This window comes from Channa argus, chromosome 18 (assembly GCF_033026475.1).
Source record: "Channa argus isolate prfri chromosome 18, Channa argus male v1.0, whole genome shotgun sequence".
NCBI lineage: Eukaryota > Metazoa > Chordata > Actinopteri > Anabantiformes > Channidae > Channa > Channa argus.
This window is the reverse complement of record NC_090214.1, coordinates 5,627,716-5,649,578: the sequence shown is the minus strand read 5'-3', so window position 1 is coordinate 5,649,578 and position 21,863 is coordinate 5,627,716. Positions and strand designations below refer to the sequence as shown.

The following is a 21,863-nucleotide window of genomic DNA, read 5'->3' as shown; positions in this document are numbered from 1 at the left end:
AATTGCAGAAATCTACCTGTGCTAACCCAGTTTCTCTTAATCTTTTAACTCAATGAAAAAAAAATCATATTTGTTGTTTATATGAGTTTTAAAAAAAAAACAGGTTAGTGCTGAAAGCGAGGGATAATCCTTTTACTTAAGTACGTGTAAATGCAGAAATTGTGTTTGCGATTGTGATAGAAAGTGTTTGTGGATGATTGTGTTTCTCCTTCTGTTCCCGTTTGCTGCCGCCGTGTTCAGAGCACTGATCTGTCTTTCTGATAGGATTATAAAACATTCACTAACAGATGTTTGCGGTCCTCTTTGAAGATAGCAATTCTCTGGACTGCTGTGGATTCATGAGGGCTTTCATCAGACAGTGTTGAATTTGTCACCACATCATCAATATTCTTAACAATGTAATGAAATTGTTATCAATTCCTCTGCCAGTCTTTTTTGATTTATCTTAAATCTACTAAAGGAGCTGCGAAGCAGCCTTAGGAACTAAGTCTATTAGCTTACTTTATGTATTTATTTCTTTCTTCTTTTCCTTTTCGTCTGTATTTCCTTCACTACGTCCATATATTCTGTCTATTTTTCTGTTCATTACCGTATTTTTATTTTTATCTGTGCCCGTCTCTTATGGCTGACGTATTAATTGCTCTCTGAAGATGTTACCAATTATCTTCAGTTAGTCTGTATAGAGCAGCCGTACTAAGTGACATCTGCTGCCAAAGCACCAAACATATAAACATAGTGTGCTCACAGTGTGTACATGCCAGGAGCTAACAAGCTATTGGCATATTTCCTATTTTCCACCCAGTCACATGCCAGATTGTAAATCTCCCCCAATCAGCTTTGGAGTGCTTGTGCTGATTCTTCCCTGTGTTCTGGTCTGTCAGTCAGGGTGTCCATCTGTGCACACTTTGGGCTCCCAGTAGTTGACAGAAAGCCTGCTGAAGAGCTTAAGGCAGCTTGTTAAGTAGACTTCATCTACTGCGGAGATTACAGTGAGCTTAATGTGATCATGCCACCGCAGTAGCCCTTTAGCAAGTGTTAGGTGAGATGGTCGTCAACGATTGGAGATTTGCTTGTTAAAACGATTTGACCATTTTACTTTTATCATTCTTCTACTTCAGCATTTGGAGGTTTAATGGTTGTCGTTTAATCCAACATTTACCAGTTTGGTGAATATTTACTATAACGAATGTCATTTACATAAAGTACCTTTGTCTCTTTTTTCTGCACATATATGCATTTCTTTTACAAATTGACTTTCATTGACTATGGAGAAAAAGAGCAAAGGGCGTTGACCCGTCAATATTTAGTTTAGGGTGCTTTGCTGACACAGACGCTCCGATAAAATGTTACCCCAACCACTGGTCCCCTCAAAGGTAATGCATCAATATAAAGGGTGGGTGCAAAAAGAATTGTGAGGAAAAGCAGAGTTATTAATTTGGTAACTTTTTTATTCTTTCTGGATAATAATGCATGAGCTTGTTGGGATAAGAAATGAGGAAAAACATGCAGAGTTATTAAATTACAGGTATTTTTTCTTCAATGTCAACATTTACTGCATGGACACTATCAATTTCTGCGGCAGCGAAGTGACTTCAAGTCAACTCCACAACGAGTTCTTGATTTAAATTGATTCAAAATTTACAGTTGGGTAGAAAACTTTGCATCCTGTTATTTTAAAATGGCAAAATGAGTAAAGCAAAGGCTTTTTCATTACCACAATAAGAACAATTACAAATGTTCTTTTATCATAAATCAAAGTTAATTCTTTACTAATTCATCAAGGGGGGTTGCAAACCTTTGCATTGGTGTAATTTTCATTATTTTACTATGACCTTTTCGTACACTGCTTGGCCATTTTTGTTACTTGCGATGATGAAGGAACATTTGTGTGAACCTAAGTGCGAGTTAACTATTAGGTTGATAGAAAGAAATCTTTGTTTTACTCTTTGAGCCATTTCAGAATAGGGGCTATGAACTGTACATAAAATAAATAACATCACTGGGTGAATATTGCCCTGATCCTTTTCCACGCTCTACTGCTGATGTGTTTCACAGCTGGACATGGGGAGGGATGGTTTAGTGTGGCAGCTGCTGTTTCAGAGAGACTCCTCCAGAACTTGCTCAGTTATTAAGTTATGTGACAAATTAGTTTAAATGGTTACAGGCAGCTATCATTTTAGCACGTTTATAGCAAAAGGTGATTAGCCAACAAACTTAATATGATCAACAAATCTACCAACTGTGGATTGGAGAGCTGACTACAGTTTTTCTGCATGCTCATGCTCATTTAGAATTGGCCTGCTGTTTCTCTTGAAAGATTTCTTTAGGAAGTCGTAAATACTGACAATTTGGTGAGCTACGTACCATAATTAAACAAACGTGTTATATTTACATATTTATGTTTTCTTTATGATGTCTTTTTCTTACAGTAAAGATGCTTTGCTGCAAAAAGGGTGGGGGTAATTCTGAAAAAGTTGCCTTTGAGATAAGGGTTGTTTAAGCTTTGTGGAGCATGTAGAACAGCTTGTATAAAGAATTAATTACCTAAGAGCTGCAAGGAAAAGGGATAAAGTTGAAATGCTGGAATATGGAGAAAAAGACTGCTGGAGAGAGAAGTGCCCCAGAAGCATTTCCACAGATCTGATGGTGAACACGCTGAGATATTTTGGAGTAAAATAATAATAATTTACAACATTTTCGTTTGGGCAACATTAACATAGGTGCTGATTCAATTGTATGATGATGGCATGATAGAGTGGAATTAATAATGCATTGTGTTCCATTAATATTGCATACATATTTGGTAAATGATACATTGTAGTGTTTTAAACTATATTGTAAGGTGTCTCTGTTATTTTGTCCCTCAAGAGAACAAGGATATGCCTTACATAATGAAGTAGGACGAGTATTTTTAACACAACATTTTCAATATTTAGAACTCAATATATGTATCTGCAGTGGGTTCCATTAGACATTATTATTATGTTCACTGCTGGTACACCATTATGAATACAGGCTGTAGTCACTATTGATTTGCACATTGATTATACCTCTGTTTTTGTGCTTAATGTTTCGGAACACTGACACTTTGCTCAGCCCTTTAATAAATTGACTGCTGTGTCATGACTGCAGTTTTCAGTATGTGTGTGGCCAGAACATCACCTGCCCACACCCAAATAGAAGAAGCCTGTCAGCGTCCGACCTTGACGGAAACAACCTTGATGTCAGGCTCTGCCCTCTAGCCAGACATTTTTATTTTAGTTGCAAAACAGGGTTTGTGTCTCTGTGTGTAGGGGTGTTGTGAGGTGAAGCAGCGGCCGAGGCCAGAACATCATTTGATCAACTGCACGAACACATGTAACTGGATGCATGTACATTTATAGAGAAATACTCAGCTAACAGCTAACAATATTTGTTCTTTGAGGTTGAAAAGCTGATGTTTTGTGGAACTAATGGTCTTTTAAACTCATTTCTACCACTGTGCTGGCCAGTGTTTGGAAGGTTTTTTTCATTTATAACCATAATGTAAAGTGAGAGTGCACAGTAATCTCCTTATCTGCCTCTTGGCTATTTTTGCATGTTCCACACATGTATTAGTGTCAAAAGCCGAAACAGAACTTTGTTATTCTAGCCACAAACAAACATTAACATTTAAACCCACACAGTATGCATGCATTGTACACACACACACACACACACACACACATTGAACATGCACAACAGTATGTTAAGTGTGCACATTTATTCAAAATAAAGCACACGTAACAATTAAGGCTTTTACAGCCCTTTTGTGTTTCTATACATTTCACCCATACAGGCATATGCTTTACTGTATGGTCACATCAGCAGCCATCACTGCCTTTTTCCTCTTGTGAAAAATGTAAACGTAAATGATCATTGTCTCAGTGAGCCTCGTGACTCCAGGGAACATGTACATGCACAAAGGTTCTGACCTTCAGGGTCAACATGCAATAGAGCCTCAGAGGGACTGTCCATTCTTGCCACAGTGCTAGACTTTGCAGGGGCAGGGCCAGCTTCCATTAGGACAGAATAGTGTTAACCCTAATCTGAAGTGAGCTGATTGGTGGTTAACCTGCTGCTGTAGGGTCCTGCTGCACCACTGACCACTTAGCCAATATCTACATTTTGCAAAATGTGCTTGCTTTTCATTTTGTGTTTTTTTTTTTTTCTGAAATAGAAATAGAGAAGAAATCAGCAGTTGATCAGACATCTTTTCCAAACCTCTGGCTGTATTTACTGCATGCAGCCAGATGGGCTTTAACTTATTCAGAGCTGTGATGATGTGAGTAGTACATTTTATTTTTCTCAAAAGCAAAAGAACATTTGAATAAAAAATAAATGGCCTGAGCTATCATTGTCTACAGTCTTTTCATAAAGACTGACAGTAGTTTAGTAGACTCTCTTTGGTGAACATATGTTTAAAAAGAGGGATTTGTCTAAAGTTTTCTTATGATTTTGGGGGAATGAGGGGACCCTTCACACAATTGTCTTGCTTCTGAAGCAGATGAAGAGAGAAAAGACAATTATGGACGGATGAAAAGGAAAACCTGTATGCTATCAATTTGCAGCCGGCTCTATTTCAGCTAATTTGAATGTAGGGATGACGAGGGTTAAGAGGAAGGAGGCGGTAAGATAAGAAGGCTGGAAGGTCATTATTTCAAGGAGATTTTAGAGGCATGAATGTTTTCATTTTTTTATTCTACTTTTCATTAGTTCGAGGCAGCCATGCTTTACTGCACTGGCTCTACCCGACTTGAATTTTAGAAGTATTTGACATGAACCCCACCAGTAACCCATGTGATTATGGTACATTGTTTAACTGTGAAATGCCACAGACTTATTCCCAAGGTCCGTATTCAGTAATTGCTTTGAGAGTTATGAGATATCATCATATAATATCTCATTAATACATTGAAATACATCTTTTTAGAATGTTTTTATTGTACATTATGTGTAAAATGTATATTATAAGCAACAATCTATTGTTGTGTAATCGCTTAAAATCAGTGACAAATGAGCTGACGATGCAGACAAGGGGACTTCTTTACCAAAAGTCTTGTTATAAATATAAAATATTTAATAACTAAATAAAAGCCCAAATACTAAACAAATGTTATGTGGATGTTTTTAAATTGAGATATGTCGTACTGTAGATTACTCTGCAGAACAGCTTAATTTTAGAGTTTTATTAAATGCTGCTGTATTTTCTAAGCCATATACTGAAGTGGCTAAAAACTGTGTTGAAGACGTGTCAACATGTCACCTTGTTAGCATGTTAACTCCAGTGTGACACATAACTTACAGTATGAATCTACAATATTAGTTCCCTTTAATGAACACAATTACTGTGTAGTTGCCTTCACCCATCTGTCCGTTAAGCTGTTCTGTAGAATTACACTTGGAATGATTCACCCCATGAATGATTGATGAGGCTATTTATAAACACTCTCTCTATATATACATTAATATAAGTATTTGTAGCAATAACATTTACCTATCTATGACTTCTGATCTATGACTGTCATACGGTATAGTTTTAGGAAAAATGTAAGGAGTTAAGCTCCGTTGAAGTATAATCTCTGCGATCAGCACAGATAAGGGGCAACTGTGGTGCTGGAAGGAAGATGGGTGGACCACTAATCCTGCAGTTGTTGGTCCGATCCCTGGCTCCTCTGGTCACGTGCCAAAGTGTCTTTGAGCAAGACAGTGAATCCCAACTTAGTTGTGAGTGTGAATGGGTGAATAAGACGCAGTGTAAAGCGCTTTATATAAGTGCAGACTATTTACCATTTACCATAACTGGGACATTAGGATCAAAGCCAGTGTAATGTATAAGCACATGTGCTAATCCTTTTTGTTTCTTTATGTATACTTGGCAGGTTAATGCAACACTTGGCAAATCATGGCCGTGGCATGGCAAACTGGAGAGAACTAAAAACAATGTTTTGCATGAAATATTGTTTTAGAAGCAACACTTGGCAATTGTCACAAACTGATTAGACAAAAATTCTGGTCACATTGTTAAAAAACTGTAAGAACAAAGCAACAATGTCCTTTCTTTGCTGTCTAGACCCCATATTTGTTAAAAACTTGCACTGAGTGAAATATTAATTAATTACGATGAACAAGGCCAATGCTGCATATAGTCTATCTGCCAGAAATTCCCACTAAAGCCAATGCATCTTTATTTGAAAATATTCCCCCAAAAGAACTACACACTGCTGTTTGAGTAACATTTGCTACGCTGCTGTTTTAGACCTTTCTTAGCCTTTATGATGTTACAATATAAAAGTATATAATAATATTAGCTTATGTATGTGGGATGAGACATAATTAAGTACTGCAAACTACTTTTGAGGTCATTTCCTGTATAAAACAAACAAACAAAACACTGCCAAGTTACCCATCAGAAAACACATCTAAATAATCCATCCCAAGATTATCTGTTTAGATAATTATATTGGATTCAGAAATCCAGTATCGGTCAGGTTCTAATTGATTAAGTTTGGGTTTTCTTCCTTGCCTAACTTACAGTACATGTAATGACTGGAAAGATCCATTGGGAAAACTTACGGGGTCCTTATTTCTCCAGTTCAGACTGCTGGGATTGATGCTGAGGGGCATGGATCTAATGACACAATTCAGGTTTGGCAATGTCGGTGTGATATCTGTGTAATAAATGAATAAATAACTCCTTGGAATTATGCAGAAGGAATTCAGAGAGCTCTGAATGAGGAGATAAGGACTCCAGCTTATTTGAGGATATGGAGGAATATCCCTAAAATGACTAGATGGTGCTGATAAGTGATGATGATACACTAATGATGATTAAGAGATCGTGATGAAGACAATTATGGGGCTGAAAATGATAAGGATGAAGATTATGCCATTGCTCTGCAGGATTTTGTTCTTTGTCTGTGCTGATGTTAAAAGCAAATATGGCTGTTGGTGCCATCTGGTACCTTATGGTATGTTAGGGGATTAGTCACGCTGAACATAAACCGTCTCAGGGAATTTTCTTTGTCGTTTCAACATTAACACAGCCTTCCAAAAGTGAGTCCTCGACTATTTTCCATCTGCATGCATTTCCTCCTCAGGAGTACATTTCCAATTTCCCTTCATCGTCAGCCTGACACTTGGCATGTCAGCACTTTTAATGGATGGAGTGTTTTGTTGGGTGATATAGATACGCACGCTCACACATGTGGGCGCACACACAGCAGCTATGTTGCTAGATTTATGCTATGTGTTAATATGTCTTTCCTTTCCCATGCTGAGCAGGACTGCTGTAAAAACCATCCACGTAATTTTTCCACACACCAGTGCTTCATAAAATTGCATGATTCATGGCACAGAAGAAAATATTCATATCTTTCTCTTCCTATATTTACGAATATTGTTTTTGGAGAATCATCCCTTTTCTGGTCATTTCAATTAAATATGCAGATTCCATGGCGATTAGAAGTCGGTCCAGATTTAATGGATTCCTTTGATTGGCTTTTGACAAATCACTTTTTAGTTGGAAGAGTATTTGCATTATTCATTTGTGAAAATGCAGGCATTTATGAGTTCATTTAGTTTAGCTGTAGAGGAGCTCAGTGCCCAACAGCGAGACTTTGAATGACTCATCACAGAGGAGGATGAAACGCTGTGTGAGATGAATCTCATCTGACCCCTGACTTCTTGCCTGGGCTGTGTAGGTGATCCAGCGCAGAGAGGATGGCTCAGTCAACTTCTTCAGAGGATGGGAGTCCTACCGTGAGGGATTTGGCAAGATCACCGGTGAACACTGGCTCGGTAAGTGGCTCAGGTGTGTGAGTATGTCAATGTGTGTGTGTGTGTGTGTGTGTTTGAGACTCATAAACATGTGTCTGGTGGCCTCCAATATGACGCCAAGCCAAGTCCTGAAGAGCAGATCTTCATGGCGCACTGTCAAGGGAATTCAGATGGCTGTATGGTTACATTTTGAGGATGAGACTTAAAAAGATAAAACTATTATCAGAAACACAATGACTGCCAGTGTGACGTGAAATCACAAGTGAAGCACTCAAACTCCACGCAGAAAGAAGAAAGAAACTCAGAGAGAGTGAAATAGCTAGTCATGGCGAGACACGGATCAAGATAAAGAGACATCGAAAAAGAGGCCGACAGAGAGAGATTAGACGTTTTGGCCTTTCATATCATCAAGGATTCAGTAATGGCATTCAGTGCGGTGGCAATGAACACCCCTTCACTGACAGCTGTGAATATTGCAGCAAATTAAAAGATGTGTGTAAAGTGCACTTTACTAGAGCTGTGTGCTTAGCGCCACAAAATTTCAGCACAAGCCAAAAGACCAGCAATTCAATTACAATATTTTTATTTTCCACATGACAAACACATCAACAGTGTAATTTCCTCCTCTTTTTTTTTTTAAACATTACATCCTTTTTCATGGTCGCCTTCTGCTTAAACCTTGTATTTGTGCCTGTCCAAATCCTTGTATTTCTTGCTGGCAGCATGACACATTTGTCCATGCCTCCTTTCGAATTTGACAGGAAAAGAATTCCAACAAAAGAATGAATTCGAGTGTGAAATTATCAACTTCTCCAAAGCCAAATTACTCGTTTTCACACCACTTCTCATTAAATGCACCAAAATATTTCTTCTCACAGGGATTCTCATGTCCTGATTATACTGTATGGATATAACCTGAAAAGACCTGAAAGGACATTGAAAAACACAGCTCGTTCTCATGGAGTGACCTTTAATTAGCCTGACATTTGTTCGTGTTCACGCAGGAAGAGAAAATGAGACAGTCTTAAAACAGGTTTCTCATGTCAGGTGTTAAGTATGAAAGTTGACAACCAAAAAAGCACATGTGAGGGTGAGACCAGGACAGATGAGTTAACTAAACAACTGTGGCTGAGGTTAAAATCTGTAGCAACATCTAATCACTGTTTTCACAAATGTAATTAACATATCTCTGGGATCCGAGTCTCTAATTGGTACTGTACATAATTTCTACTATTATCCCTGTATACTTGAACTCCTGTCCTGACATGTCTGAATGGTATGTTGTTTTTGTAAATGTCTCTTTATGCTTTATCAGTTCATTACTATGTCATTATTATGTCACGACTGATTCCTAAGTGCCATACAGTCTAGGGGTGAAATCTGCTGTCCCACAAAAAAGCAATTGAAACTAAAACCCATGAGAAAATGAAAATTGACATTAATTAGTGACATGTCTTCTTTTTTTTTAATTGAACATGACTGTGTAGCTGTACCTGAATGCATCTCAGACATGTTAGCCACAGATCCTTGAACAAACTTTCCTCACACCGTACATAGTGTTGATGCACAATGATTTAATAAACTTAAATCGTAAACGCCAACAAGTTGTGACTCAACCCATCACAGAAAGTAGCTGGGGAAAAAAATTTAACTTTTCAACAGACACTCTTTAAACAATAAAGGTCATTGTTCTGTCAGTGTTTCTCTGTAATATATGTTGAGGCAAGATGTTTCTTATTTCTTTTGAGTTCATTACTGATCCCCACACATGTCTGCTTACACAAAAAGAACAAGTCAAGAACAAGTGAAAGCTACATTAAGAATTTGGAACAATGTTTCATGAGGAAGTTTGGATTGAGCAGCAGAGTGTTAATGAGCTATCACCACGGGAAGCCCGAGTGTATCTTTAAAAACCCGCACCAGGCTTTGCTGAGGATCACACTGGTGGAGTAAGTGGAGCTTGAAAAAGTCTATTTCTGTAAAAAGACACACTGGGTCATAGTCAAGGTCATGGACGTGCCATACCACAGCTGAGATACTCTCCCATCAGTAATCCACATCAAAGCTGTCTTTTGGAGCAATACTGTGGGCATTTATTTCTGGTTTATGTTACATCCCATGAAATAATAGAGGTAAGAAATACATAATCAGGCTTTTTTATTGTTTAGAAGACAGAAATCAGTGAGTAATTTCAATTGCACCATACAAAAGTGCAGACTTAATGAACTAGAGCAAGCAAACACAGCACAGTGCTACAGGTGGAGCCAAATACAAACCACAAAGGACACGGCAATGGTGAAGCTTTCAAGCAAAGTTTAAACGACACAAACCTGCTTATTAAGGAGGCAACCTTACATCTATGTTTACTGAAAAAATACAATAAAGGCAAAAAATACAAAAATCAATAAAGCATTCCCTGCCTAGTCCCAAAGCTGCTGACGAGCAGCCCACGAGTTCACTAAATTAAAAGACACAAATCTGAGTTAACAGTAGCGTTACCTATGCCGCAAACATGCGTTCACATGAAACAAAGGGCAACAAAGCCGGACCGTTCAGGTTAAATCACAGCCACGCTCTATCAGGTTCTGTGGCTGTGGACTGGGCAAATGACAACAGGACAGAGAAAAGGCCTGAGTGGAAAAGACTGGTGCAGACAGCTCAATCCTGTCGGCAACACCCATACACTTACTGTACGAGCAATATTGACATAGTGTCGTGAGCTTGCACTCATACAATAATGACGGCAAGGGTAAAGGATTTGTTCATTTTGTGTCATCACTTTTATTGCAATCAAACTGAGAAACTCTTTAGTTTAGGTGATCTGTTGGATGTCAAATGAAAGGAAAGGAAGCTTAAAAGTGAATTATAAGTGCAGGATTTTTAGCTGGGGGTGAACTCACAAACTGACTAAAAACAAACATTCTGCACATTCTACACATAATATTTCTATACACATTAGTCTCTGCTACAGCTGAAGGGAGGGTTTTTTTTTTCTCCATGCAGCAGCTGTTTCACGAGTTTGTTACATTTTTCCAATATGTTACACTTGAAGCATCTGTTAGTTAAAGCAAAAAGCTAATAAAACAGAACATCCTAACAATCTGTAATATTAACTAAATAATCAAATAGAAATGTATAACTTATTTTTGCTGCCAAACATTAAGCAATTTCACACACATCTTGACATGAGACTTAGTAATAGATAAAAAGTTGGTACTGTAAATCCAGAGCGGTAGGTCTGAAATAGTTGGGGCTGCTGAACTGTCGAAGGCATCTCTGAATGCACAACTTGTCAAACCTCGAAGTAGATGGGCTACAACAGCAGAAGACCACTAAGAGCGCCTCTCCTTTCAGCTAAGTACAGGAAACTGAGGTGTAGTTCACAAAGGCTCACCAGAATGACTCTGCTTTATGGTAGGGTTGGAATTTAGCAACAACATGGAGCCATCCTGCATTGTATCAATGGTTTAGACTGGCTGTGATGGTGTGTTCTTCCCACATTTTGGGCCCCTTAGTACTAACTAACCATGCCCTTACCTTCATAACTTCAGTGTTTGTCCATCGTCTCAAATGGTCTCTAGAGCCACCAGACCTCAATCAAATAGAACATGGATGTGCAGCAAACAAATCTGCAGCAACTGCATGAAACTATCCTGTCAATGTGGACCTAAAAGAGAGTTTCCAGTGCCTTGTTGAATCTCTGCCATGAAGAATTAAGGCAATATTGAAGGCAAAAGGGGCAGTGCTAGCACGCTGTACCTATTAAAGTGGCTAGTCAGTGTAGATTTCTTTGCTGACCTGAGGCTATTACAGAATAGTCCACGGTAAAAAACGTGGTTAGAGTACCAGCTAGCTCTCCCTGTGGTACATTGTAGGAACATGGCGGGAATATGGAAAGCCCTGGATTTAGCCGACCGAATTTAAATGAGCCAGCAGGCTACTTTGAACCTTTCATAGTACCCTTGCTCATTCAGTGTGCGCTGTTGTCTCGTCACCCCCATCATCGATTACCCTCAGGGAAAATATGAAAAATAGATTCATGTTTGCCTCCAGCTTAGAAAGAAACTCCCTGCAGCTACCTCCTCCACACCAAGCATGCTCTCGAATGCCACCCCCACCTCTAAAGAGCTATGCATTTGCCAATATCTTAATTGAATGGAAGTTCTGATAGTGTAATGATAGGGACAATAATAGTCATGATGAGAAAAACTGTCATGGTGAGCAAATGAAGAAAAAGAGAGAACCAGTTAGCAAATCTTAATAGTTCCTATGAAGTGTGAGCAGAATTACACAATTACACCTGAGAAAATTATCCCATTTTGTACTCCATGCATGAGGAAAATTGACTTAATTTCACACCAGCAAATGGGCCAATTGTGAAAAAAAATCTATTAAGATATATTTTAATTTTGGCAGCTTAGGTGTCAATTAGTTCAAGTGCTCCTACATTTTAATTGGTAAGTGTATGTCAGTAGTTTTGAGAGTAATTGTAACTATCTCTCCCATTGGGAAAGTGATTCATTCTCTTCTCTTTATGCTGCTGTGTCATTTTCAGGCTGTCTGAACTTACTATAATGTCGGAAGTATAGTTTGTAGTAGAGTCAGGTCTGTGACTTCATTTTATTATGGAAGCAACTAGTTTGCTTTGCTCTAAAGGCTCAAAGCATGAGTCTTTGATTTGGTAGCTATTTTGGATTCTCCTCTATAAACTGAAAGACCTTGTGCACCTCCCATCTGTAGTTACAGTTTATGTCAAGCAAGCAGATACTGTAGCAAACAGAATTTGGGTCATGCACATGTCTCAACGAAATAATATATATTTTGCATGTTGTGCAAAAATGTTGAAACTACTGTTAAAACTAGAATCTACCTGTAATATAAGTTTTTGAAACCGTTTAATTTAGTCCCAAAGAGAGTAACCCAGTTTTCCAGATGGCCTATTGCAATAACATGACTTGCTCTTTAGTGTTTACAGCAGCACTTAAATCCAGTTGAATGGAAACAAATTGCTTATTGTCATATTCATGTCCTCTCTCCTGACTTCACGTCTACAAATTGCAGCTATAATGTGTGCATATGTACAAACAACACATAATACCAAACATAAAAGGGCACTTGTTGAACTGTTAGAATTATGGATTGTAGCTCTAAAGTCTAAACTGCCATTTTCCGGTGAAGTTTTTGTCCTTTGCTTTTGTGAAACCGAACATCAGATGACATTGACATTTAGAAGAAATGTTTTAAAAGTGTTTTGAAGGCTTTTATTATTTTTTTTCTCACCAAATTTCGTTGTTAGTTTAGAAGGTCATGTTGGCTCCCACTGTCCAGCATGTGCAATTGTAGAAAAACACTGGAAGAAGCTTCAAAATTGTAACTCAAGACATGGTTCATTTATATTAAACGTTTCCAAGTAAGTATTTAAAAGAAATTGTGCTCAAAGAGTCTAAATATTTCTTTCACCTTTTCTCTACAAATAAAAACAGAAACACTTAACTTTGTTGAGCATTGCTCAATTTCATTAGCCAATGGAGCATTAAGAGCTCTAATCAATAGCTCTAAATGGGATTCTAGTTTTTTGTGGCTCCCAGTAATATTAATAGTTATTCATTTTTTTGTCATACTAGCTGCTGGATTGGATTTATGTCATCCACGTATTAATTTACAACAGAAAAAAGGAAACTCTGCTCCTGTAAACTATCATCTTTTACTGTAGGTTTTGTGTATCAGCAGCCAAAAAATCCCCCAAAAGATGCCGACATCTGGCAGCTGACTGTCACATACTATTTAGACACTCAAACGTTTGCCAGGAGGATGTTGGGTTACTTGGATGTGTCAAACACAGAACTTTCACACATAAGACCAAAGTCTAAGTCCAGTGTGAAAAAACTGCTGGTGTTGTAAACAGTCACGTGATTTTTCCTAATCCTAACCGTCTAGATTTATAGCCCGTACGGCTGAGTGTGACATGTTGTGCCTAACCCCAACCGAACTACTATGCTTGCACAATTGCAATCCAGTGTTTTTTCGAACATTTAGGGTGAAAAACTGTGTTACACCAGCTGCCATTTTGGTGCCATTGTGACGAACAGCAGCCGTGACTTTGGTGCTTGAAGGGTCGACTTTCAGCAGATGCCTGCAACCCTATGTGGGGGCACTTTTTCAACAAATGGTCCCTTTGGTTGTAGGGAAAGGTAAATGACCCCTGGAGGCGCAAATGGTTGGCGGTTGGTGTTATAGTACTGTCAACATATTAAAATTGTAAAGTACAACAATTATTTGATCGATAAGCTTTTAAAAATGTCTCGACTGATAGTTTTTACATTACCAAGAACTTTGTTTAGCAGTAGACTCATTTTGAAAATGTATGGAAGCTCTAAATTGTAGAGCGGCACCTCCCTGCATGAGAAGAACAGGAGCACATGCTACATTAGTACAATATGTCTCAAACCTCCAACAGTCTGCTCACCAGTAATGAACCTGTGCTCCGTGGGCATTCAGACAGACAAATCGTTACGCTTTAACAGAACCAACAAGGTTCCCTCACACTCACAAAGCCGGTGGGATGAATTCACCCTGGACATGGAATAATATCTGCCCAGCTTTCTACTCTAAGGAAGAGACCATGTATCCGAGCTTCGGGGAAATCAGGGGAGGCAGAATCTGCTTTTATATTAGGGAAGGTTGGTGTATTGATGTCACAGTGTTAAAGAAAATCTGTTGCCCTCACCGCCAAGCTCCTTTCATTAACGGTAAGCTGTTTTATTCACCGCTGGAGTTTTCCTCCTTTATTCTGGCCAGTGTTTACATCCCACCTCAAGCCTGTGTGAGCGAGGCACTGCAGCGCTTGGCTGACCAGATAACCAGTATGAAGCAAGAACACCCAGGCACTATTCTCATTATTCTGGGGGATTTTAGCAGAGCAAACCTCAGCGAGGCACTGCACAAATGCAGAGAGTATCTTAAGTATCCCACTGGGGACAGAAACACACCATCACACAGTATTAAAACATACTTCCCTCTCCTATGCACCGTTCAAACCCTGTGATCACTTATCTTATCCCAACTCACAGGCAGGAAACTTAAATCCACAAAGCCTGCGGTAAACTTTATGGGAAGATGGGACAGTGATCACACTGAGCTTACTGGCACTGTGACTTTGCGTGCTGTCTGTGCAGATAGTGCAGAGAACATGTGTTTTTACTTCGACTCATTTAAAATACAATACAAGCAGTTTTACAGTCAAAGTCAGGCCGCCTTATCAAAGTTAGGGTGTGGTCTTCAGCAGTGGAAAAAGAAATGAGACGCAGCTTCACTAAAGAAGAAGCCACCCTGAAAAGCCAAAACGAAAGCCACTCACTGTACAACTCCCAATTCCAACTATTATCCAACAATTAAACCTGCATGTTTCATCAATGAGAAGGCTGCTTTACGCCACTTACAGAGACCAAAGAAAAAACCAAAGGCCCAGATGGTGTTTCACTCTTATGTCCAAAGGCCTGTGAGGACCAACTGGCTCCTGTCTACACACAGATTTACAGCAGATCACTCGATTTGTGTGAAGTTGTCTCCGGCTTTAAATGTTCAACAGTGATACTGTTCTCCTGTAAATCGTGCATCCCAGAAAAAGTGCACACAGGCCAGCTGTCTTCACATCTGTGGTCATACAGATTCTTTGAAAAACCAGTGTTAGCCCACCTAAAGCGCACCACAGCCCCCCTGCTGGATCCCCTGCTGTTTGCCTAGCGGGCAAACACGTTGGTTAATGAAGCCATCATTACACCCTCTTTTGCCTGGAGAGTTACTGTATGCATTGTTGTCCTGGAACAACTCTGCTCAAACCTCACCTATAGTCTTCTACTTCTACCAGTGCATTACCAACTTCCTGAATGAGAGGAAGCAGCACTGGCATCCAGTTCTGGTATTCATCAGCAAAATGTGCATCTCCAGGCACACTGGGCCTATCCACCCAACAGTTCTCAATAACAGTGGCCAACATGAAAGCTTCGGATCATGACCAAGCTTTGTGAAAAGAATCATTAGAGGGTGTAGCCTACTCAGGTTAGATGTGTTCTCTCTATTTGTAGCAATGTAGTTGAGTTTGCCTACAGAACCGGGAGAAAGTAGATGGCAACAAAACAACCCAGTTTGTTAAAAGATCACTGGCACCACTGGGGCTTGAGTACTCAACCCTCTGACATACTTTGCTCCACCCTGGTATGGAATTATTTAACTCCTTCCTAATGGCAGATGCCTCAGCTTTAAGATCTGCAAGGGACTGTTTCCACATCTGCCTTCTCCTGCAGGATTTCCCACCATTGCCACCTACAAGCAGATGTGCCACGGCACCCCTGCCTTTCTCTTCGTGGATTCGTGTCAGTGTCGCCCACAAAACAAGCTTGTGCCGCAATCCTATCTTCCCCATCCCACAGGGAAAATCAGACACATGTATCACTTATGGATTGTTTTAATCTAAAACAAAAATGCTAATACAGTTAGTCAACTGTTTAATAAGCCAGCTGTAGAAGACATGAACTGAAAATAAGCTTTATTAAATTCCGTACAAAAACAGCTTCAGCCTGAGGCAGTGGGAAATAAAAGTGGATGAAAATGTTATGGCTTGTGTCCTTGTTTCCCTGACAGTTTACTGTTTGTCATTTCCTACAGCAAGAGATTCAAACCAGATCCTAAAGTCAGACTTCAGAGCAGCCATGGTAGTGTTACTGTTTCACATCAGATCTGGCTTAGGATTTGCCATTTTGGCAAAATGTGACTGATGTAAAATGTATGTCTCCAGCTGCACAACTACAAACAGAGCAAGGGAGCGCGAGTAGATAAATAAGACGGAAACTAAAGTGGAACTTGACTTTATGTGGTGCCATATTTGGATGTTCTCTTATTTTTCTATTCGAATCTTCATCTCACACTGTGATGATGGCTAAATGGATCTGGGGTTTTTTTTTTTTGTTTGTTTGTTTGTTTTTGCAGCACCCAAACTACTGTGCACCAAACCAAGCAAACACAGAAACAGTGTCATCAGAGTAATGACAAGATTACTCAGCTACATGATGTTGCAAAACAATTTCTGCACAATAACTGCAATACCATGTAAGCTGTACATAACATTTAACTTTCTCTGCCGCTGTTCAATACACTGCTGCTATACGCGGTTGGCTTATTACAGGGCCCTTCAAATTGTCACATTATTTTTTATGCATTATTTACAACATCTTTGCACTTTGGCGTTTCATGTGTGTTCACTTACCAATGAGATCGGCCCTGTTTACAGTGTGTTTGAACTGAATACACTAAATCCTTAGCTGTTTTTATCATTTGTACTGTACAAGCTGTAAATCTGCAAGCCTGTGCATCTGTTTTTGTCAGCCATGAACATTCAATGAAACTTGACTACAAAACCCAGTCTTATTCTTTTTGAACATTTGCATAAAGATTTAAGTAAGAAAACAACTGCGGCCCAATGCGGCAAAACAACTGACATTGTTTCTGTGTTACAACATTTCAGAACCACCAAATAACAGGCAACAGTATTTAGGAATTCTCTTTTTACTAACGATGCCCAAAGCAGGTCCTATCATATTTGTTGTGATGGCCCCCAGCAGAAATAAAAAGGGGAACAGTTCAATAACAGCCATGCATCTTGACTGCTTTGCCTGGAAGTTGTCCTCTCTCTGGCGAGTGCTTCGCTGTGTTCTAACATTCATTGGCTGACTGCCTCATTAAAGATCCACTTACAGTTGCCACTGAGAAGAAATGGGAAAGGAAATCTTTTCGTCTTCCCCTACAACCTTTTTTTCCTGCCTGTCACTAAAATTGCACAAAATTATGCAAGAAATTGCAGTGTTAACCACTTTACATACTGCTCACCTTTAACAAGTGGGGCATATGTGAGTGCTATAATTGAGCTCTTAGCCCAACCTGAGAATTGTAAGCTCATGTGATTATAGGGAGGTGAGCCACAGAGAATAAGACATTTGAGTGTTTGTGTGTGTTTATGCAAAAGTTAGAGTGCAAATGGGAGCCAGGCAGGGGGACGACTATAATTTGGAGATGGGCATTTGACAAGTTTGGCTGTCTGTGTCAATTTTCAAGCCAAGTGAGGGCCATTTCACATCAAAAGGGCAGCCTGAAAAGACTGAGGGGACAATCCATGTGTAGTGACAGTTTCAGAAAAACGTTAAAGTGGCATGTTCAATAGAAATTGTAACCACATATTTCTTCTTCTTGTAAGTAACTTTACTGACAAGTGACAAATAATCAACAAAAAAAAAAACAAACACCCTCACCCATCTCCGTTCACACACAAATACAAATGGTAAACCAGTAGGCAGAATTGCCAAACATGGCTTTTTTTTTCCTATTTCCTTCGTCTGTCTCTTTCCCCTAACAGCAGTTTCTCCTTTGTGCGTCAGGAGTCCGACCCAGATCAACGGGAAACAGCACAGAACCTTTGGCAATTAACTCCCAGTCCGTAGAACTACTCAGAGCTTAGAGAAGCACAGGAACCACACACAGATGGGGAGGCCATTCTTGAGATTTCTGGAGAGAACACACTGTTCACACACACACACACACACACACACACACACACACACACACACCAGAGTGCACAAAAGACTAAAAGAAAACGTGATCGGGCTTTGAATCAATTGAATCAAATTCTGATTTGTAGCTGGTGTAGAGTAAAAGAAGGCTATTGAATAGTTACATTGTGCTGTCAAACGACAAAACCCACAGAAACAAGGATTAGAATAATGCAGAGGTTTACCTGCCAGTGTTAGAAACTCTTTAAGCCACCAAATTCAAGGTGATTGATCCTTGTTTAACTTCTGCCACGCTGCACAATGCACTACAGCTACAGTGCACTCTCTCTTTTGAACAGCCTTAAGGGTATACACAACCCAAACAGAGCATTTACGTGATGTGCTGCTGCAAGAATTTTGAAACCAAGCATGCAGCAGTGTGACCATATTGTTACTCCACATGGTTACCTTGTGCAACTATTTCTCTGTGTTATCATTTAATTCCTCCTAATCTTTTTTCCTTCCCACAGAGCCATGCACAAACACATCTTTACACACATTTATCCTCCGCAGCTTGCCTCTCCCACAATGCAGCATCCTAAGGCCTGCATTTATATTCTTGTCACGCAGTAGAAAACGTAACGAGGACTATCTACAAAGAGAGCACAAATCAAAGAACATCACAATTCATGTGAGGATGATGGCCCATTTTCTCTTTCTTTGTGTACTTTTCCATTATTTTGTCTGTGGACACTTAGGTTTGTGTAAATGGACTACGCCAGCAAAGGCCAACGTGCCCACGAAATAAAGGCCCAAGGGTTTGAACAAAGATTCACTCGTAACTCATTGGGACTATTCAAGAACATCCCCCATATTTGTTGCCTTTATTGTACATAACCCTAAAGTCCAAGGTAGGATTCCATCCCAAACATACAGCAACACTGCCAGTAGACAGCAGAACTGGTCTCTCTGAAAGGGTGTCAGTTCTGAGGAACAGAGGACAAAAAGTACAGCTAAAGCAATTGGGGTAAATGAGCCATGACCCGGTCGATGGTGCATCTGTGAAAATCTGTCAAATACTCAAATAATGTGCTGCTGCTTCTTTACTCAGCTTGGCTGCAGTACCACTAACAGCAGCAAGGTCAGGGGTCAGCACCTTTCACCACTCACAGGTTAGTAGAGAGATGTAGGAATAGATTGCTGATTGATTGTTCTCCGGGAGATTTATCCCTGTGGCCTTTAATGGATGGGTGAGGCTTGTGCCTCATTTAAAGGAAATGCTTTCAGTCGCACAGCTCGACAATGTCCGTGTCCATACAGTAGTTTTTGGAAATATATTGTTTACTGAGCTTGTCAGAGATGATAGATGAAGAATTTGTAGAGATGACGAGTGCAGAGATTGGTGAGGTAGCTGGAAAAGGAAACAGATGAGTGAATAGGGAGAATGGTTTAGTGATTAAGGAACAGCACATTGGAGAAGGAGAAGGGAAGGGCACTGGTTAGGGGGGAAGAAAATCAGGCCGTGAAAGAGGAAGATAAACATAAATGGAAGCATAGTGTGAAAGAGAGGCTTAAGGACAAATTAATTTATATTGACTACTTTAAGTGTTTGTCAGCATCTCATACCGTGCTTTGCAGTCCCACCCCTGTGTAAATGCATGCTGCTGGCAGGGGGAATCATACTGAGGCGCACGTACATGCACATATGAAAAAACCCACCAGGCTCAGACATGGCCAAGCCTCTATGCATGCATGGCCACAATGTGCATAAGAGGATGATTTGAAACGGGTGTAGAGTCAATAAAGGCTGCTACCTTGCAGGAAGGTCACAGCTTAGAGAAACTCTCCACAAGCCTCTACACAGTCTGCCCCTGAACTCTCTCTGTTCCTGTTAGAGGGAATAAATAGCCTCATTATTCCAGCAGGCGTGCGCCATCTATCCAAGTGTGACGCTTCCATTGTTTCTTAAAAACTCCTATCACTGTACTGTGGAAACTCTTCATTCTGTCTGCTTCTCTTTATAGCCCCTAAAACAATGCTGGTATAGAATTACTGGACATTTAAAATAATTCTCACCGTATAATGTCAGGTAAAACCAGTCGTTATGATGCCTTGTTATGCCTGAGGAAGTGAATATTAAACTCAAAAGCCTGTGAGTTGTTTACAGCAGGTGACATTAGATCCCCCCAAGCTGTCAGTTTACATATCCTACAACATATCAGTCTGTTCTTTCAGCACAGCAGTGAAGGAGCTAGCTGGTTGCCTTTTTATGACTCATTATCCACTTATGTCTCCCTGTCACCACTGTATTTACATAACATTGATAGAATTAATCTCGATGTATACAATACTGTCATATACAAGAAGCCGGGTTCACCTCCTTTGCTGATTTCTAACTAGGACTATAGGAGTTACTAAACAGGATTTCTAAATAGGATTGAAGTTGAAACTGTCAGAAAGGTGATAATTCTACTATTTGTTTATTATTGAGGTCGTAGTGGGTGTTGGAGTCGTACTGGAGGGTATTATTAGAAGAGTTGGTTGTAAACTTTTGGCCTGTTTAAAATGAATGAGGTGGCCAAAAGTTTAGAACCGCGTCTTCTTCCAACATTACATTGAAGCACACGAGACACATAGCCTGTACTGTGATTTTATGTGATAAAATGATAACTTTCTATACCAACTGACCTACAGCATCATTTACAGTTGCGCATTTGTGCTCATGTTGACTGACCTGGGCGGGAAAGTTATTTCTACAGAACTATAGTGTAGTTTCACGGCTTAGTCTATGATTACACTGTATCTACTGTATAATACTACTTAACGTCACTGGCGAGAAGTTTTAGCAATGCTATTATTCTATATTTGTGGAACCGTTCATAAGAAAAATGACAACATATTGTACTGAAGCAAAAGCATGCTTATTGTTATCACCTGGAGATGACCCTAACATCAGAGAAGAAATTGTTTTTATGCCTTGTGCAGCTCTTTACAGCCAGTGTCTGCCCACACACTGGGCCCATGTGGCTCTTGCTGCCTGTTGGCTTTCCACCCTGCGGATTCCCTCCCTCCAGCCGTACCCGCAGATAATTATAATCCAGAAAACCATTTCACTGAGTCGAACAACCACAGTAGTTTGCTACCACTATGCTTAATTCCTCACTATGACACAGCATACAATTTTAAGAGTGTTTCGGCAAGAGCATTTCACACAATTGCTGCCATAATAATTGGGCCGACATGAAAAGGGCTTTATGGTGCCTGTGTAATACATTGGTCACTGACTATTCGCTTAATTCTTGGGAAGACAGGCAAAAGCCTTGGAACATACAATACTGTAAAGGATTTCCCCCGCGAGGTCAGTGACAAGTGTATCTCAGTGTGGGTGTATAGTTCCTGGGTGTTCTCATACATAGCCTTCTGTGTACTCGTTGAACTTACTTACATTATTATATTAACATCTGTGAAACAACATTTTATGTTTGTTTTCTCTTAACAGCAAACCGTTACTCTTTTGATAAATGTGCT

General features: G+C 39.7%; 1 protein-coding gene across 3 annotated transcripts in view; it reads left to right on the top strand.

Annotated features, from left to right (window-relative positions):
• fibcd1b (fibrinogen C domain containing 1b) overlaps nucleotides 1-21,863 on the top strand; it is a 93,718-nt gene that overhangs the window by 52,084 nt on the left and 19,771 nt on the right. For all 3 annotated transcript variants that reach the window (XM_067484756.1, XM_067484754.1, XM_067484755.1), the window contains one exon: nucleotides 7,722-7,818. In XM_067484756.1, coding sequence (XP_067340857.1) covers nucleotides 7,722-7,818 — 97 coding nt within the window. The remainder of the gene's footprint in view (nucleotides 1-7,721; nucleotides 7,819-21,863) is intronic.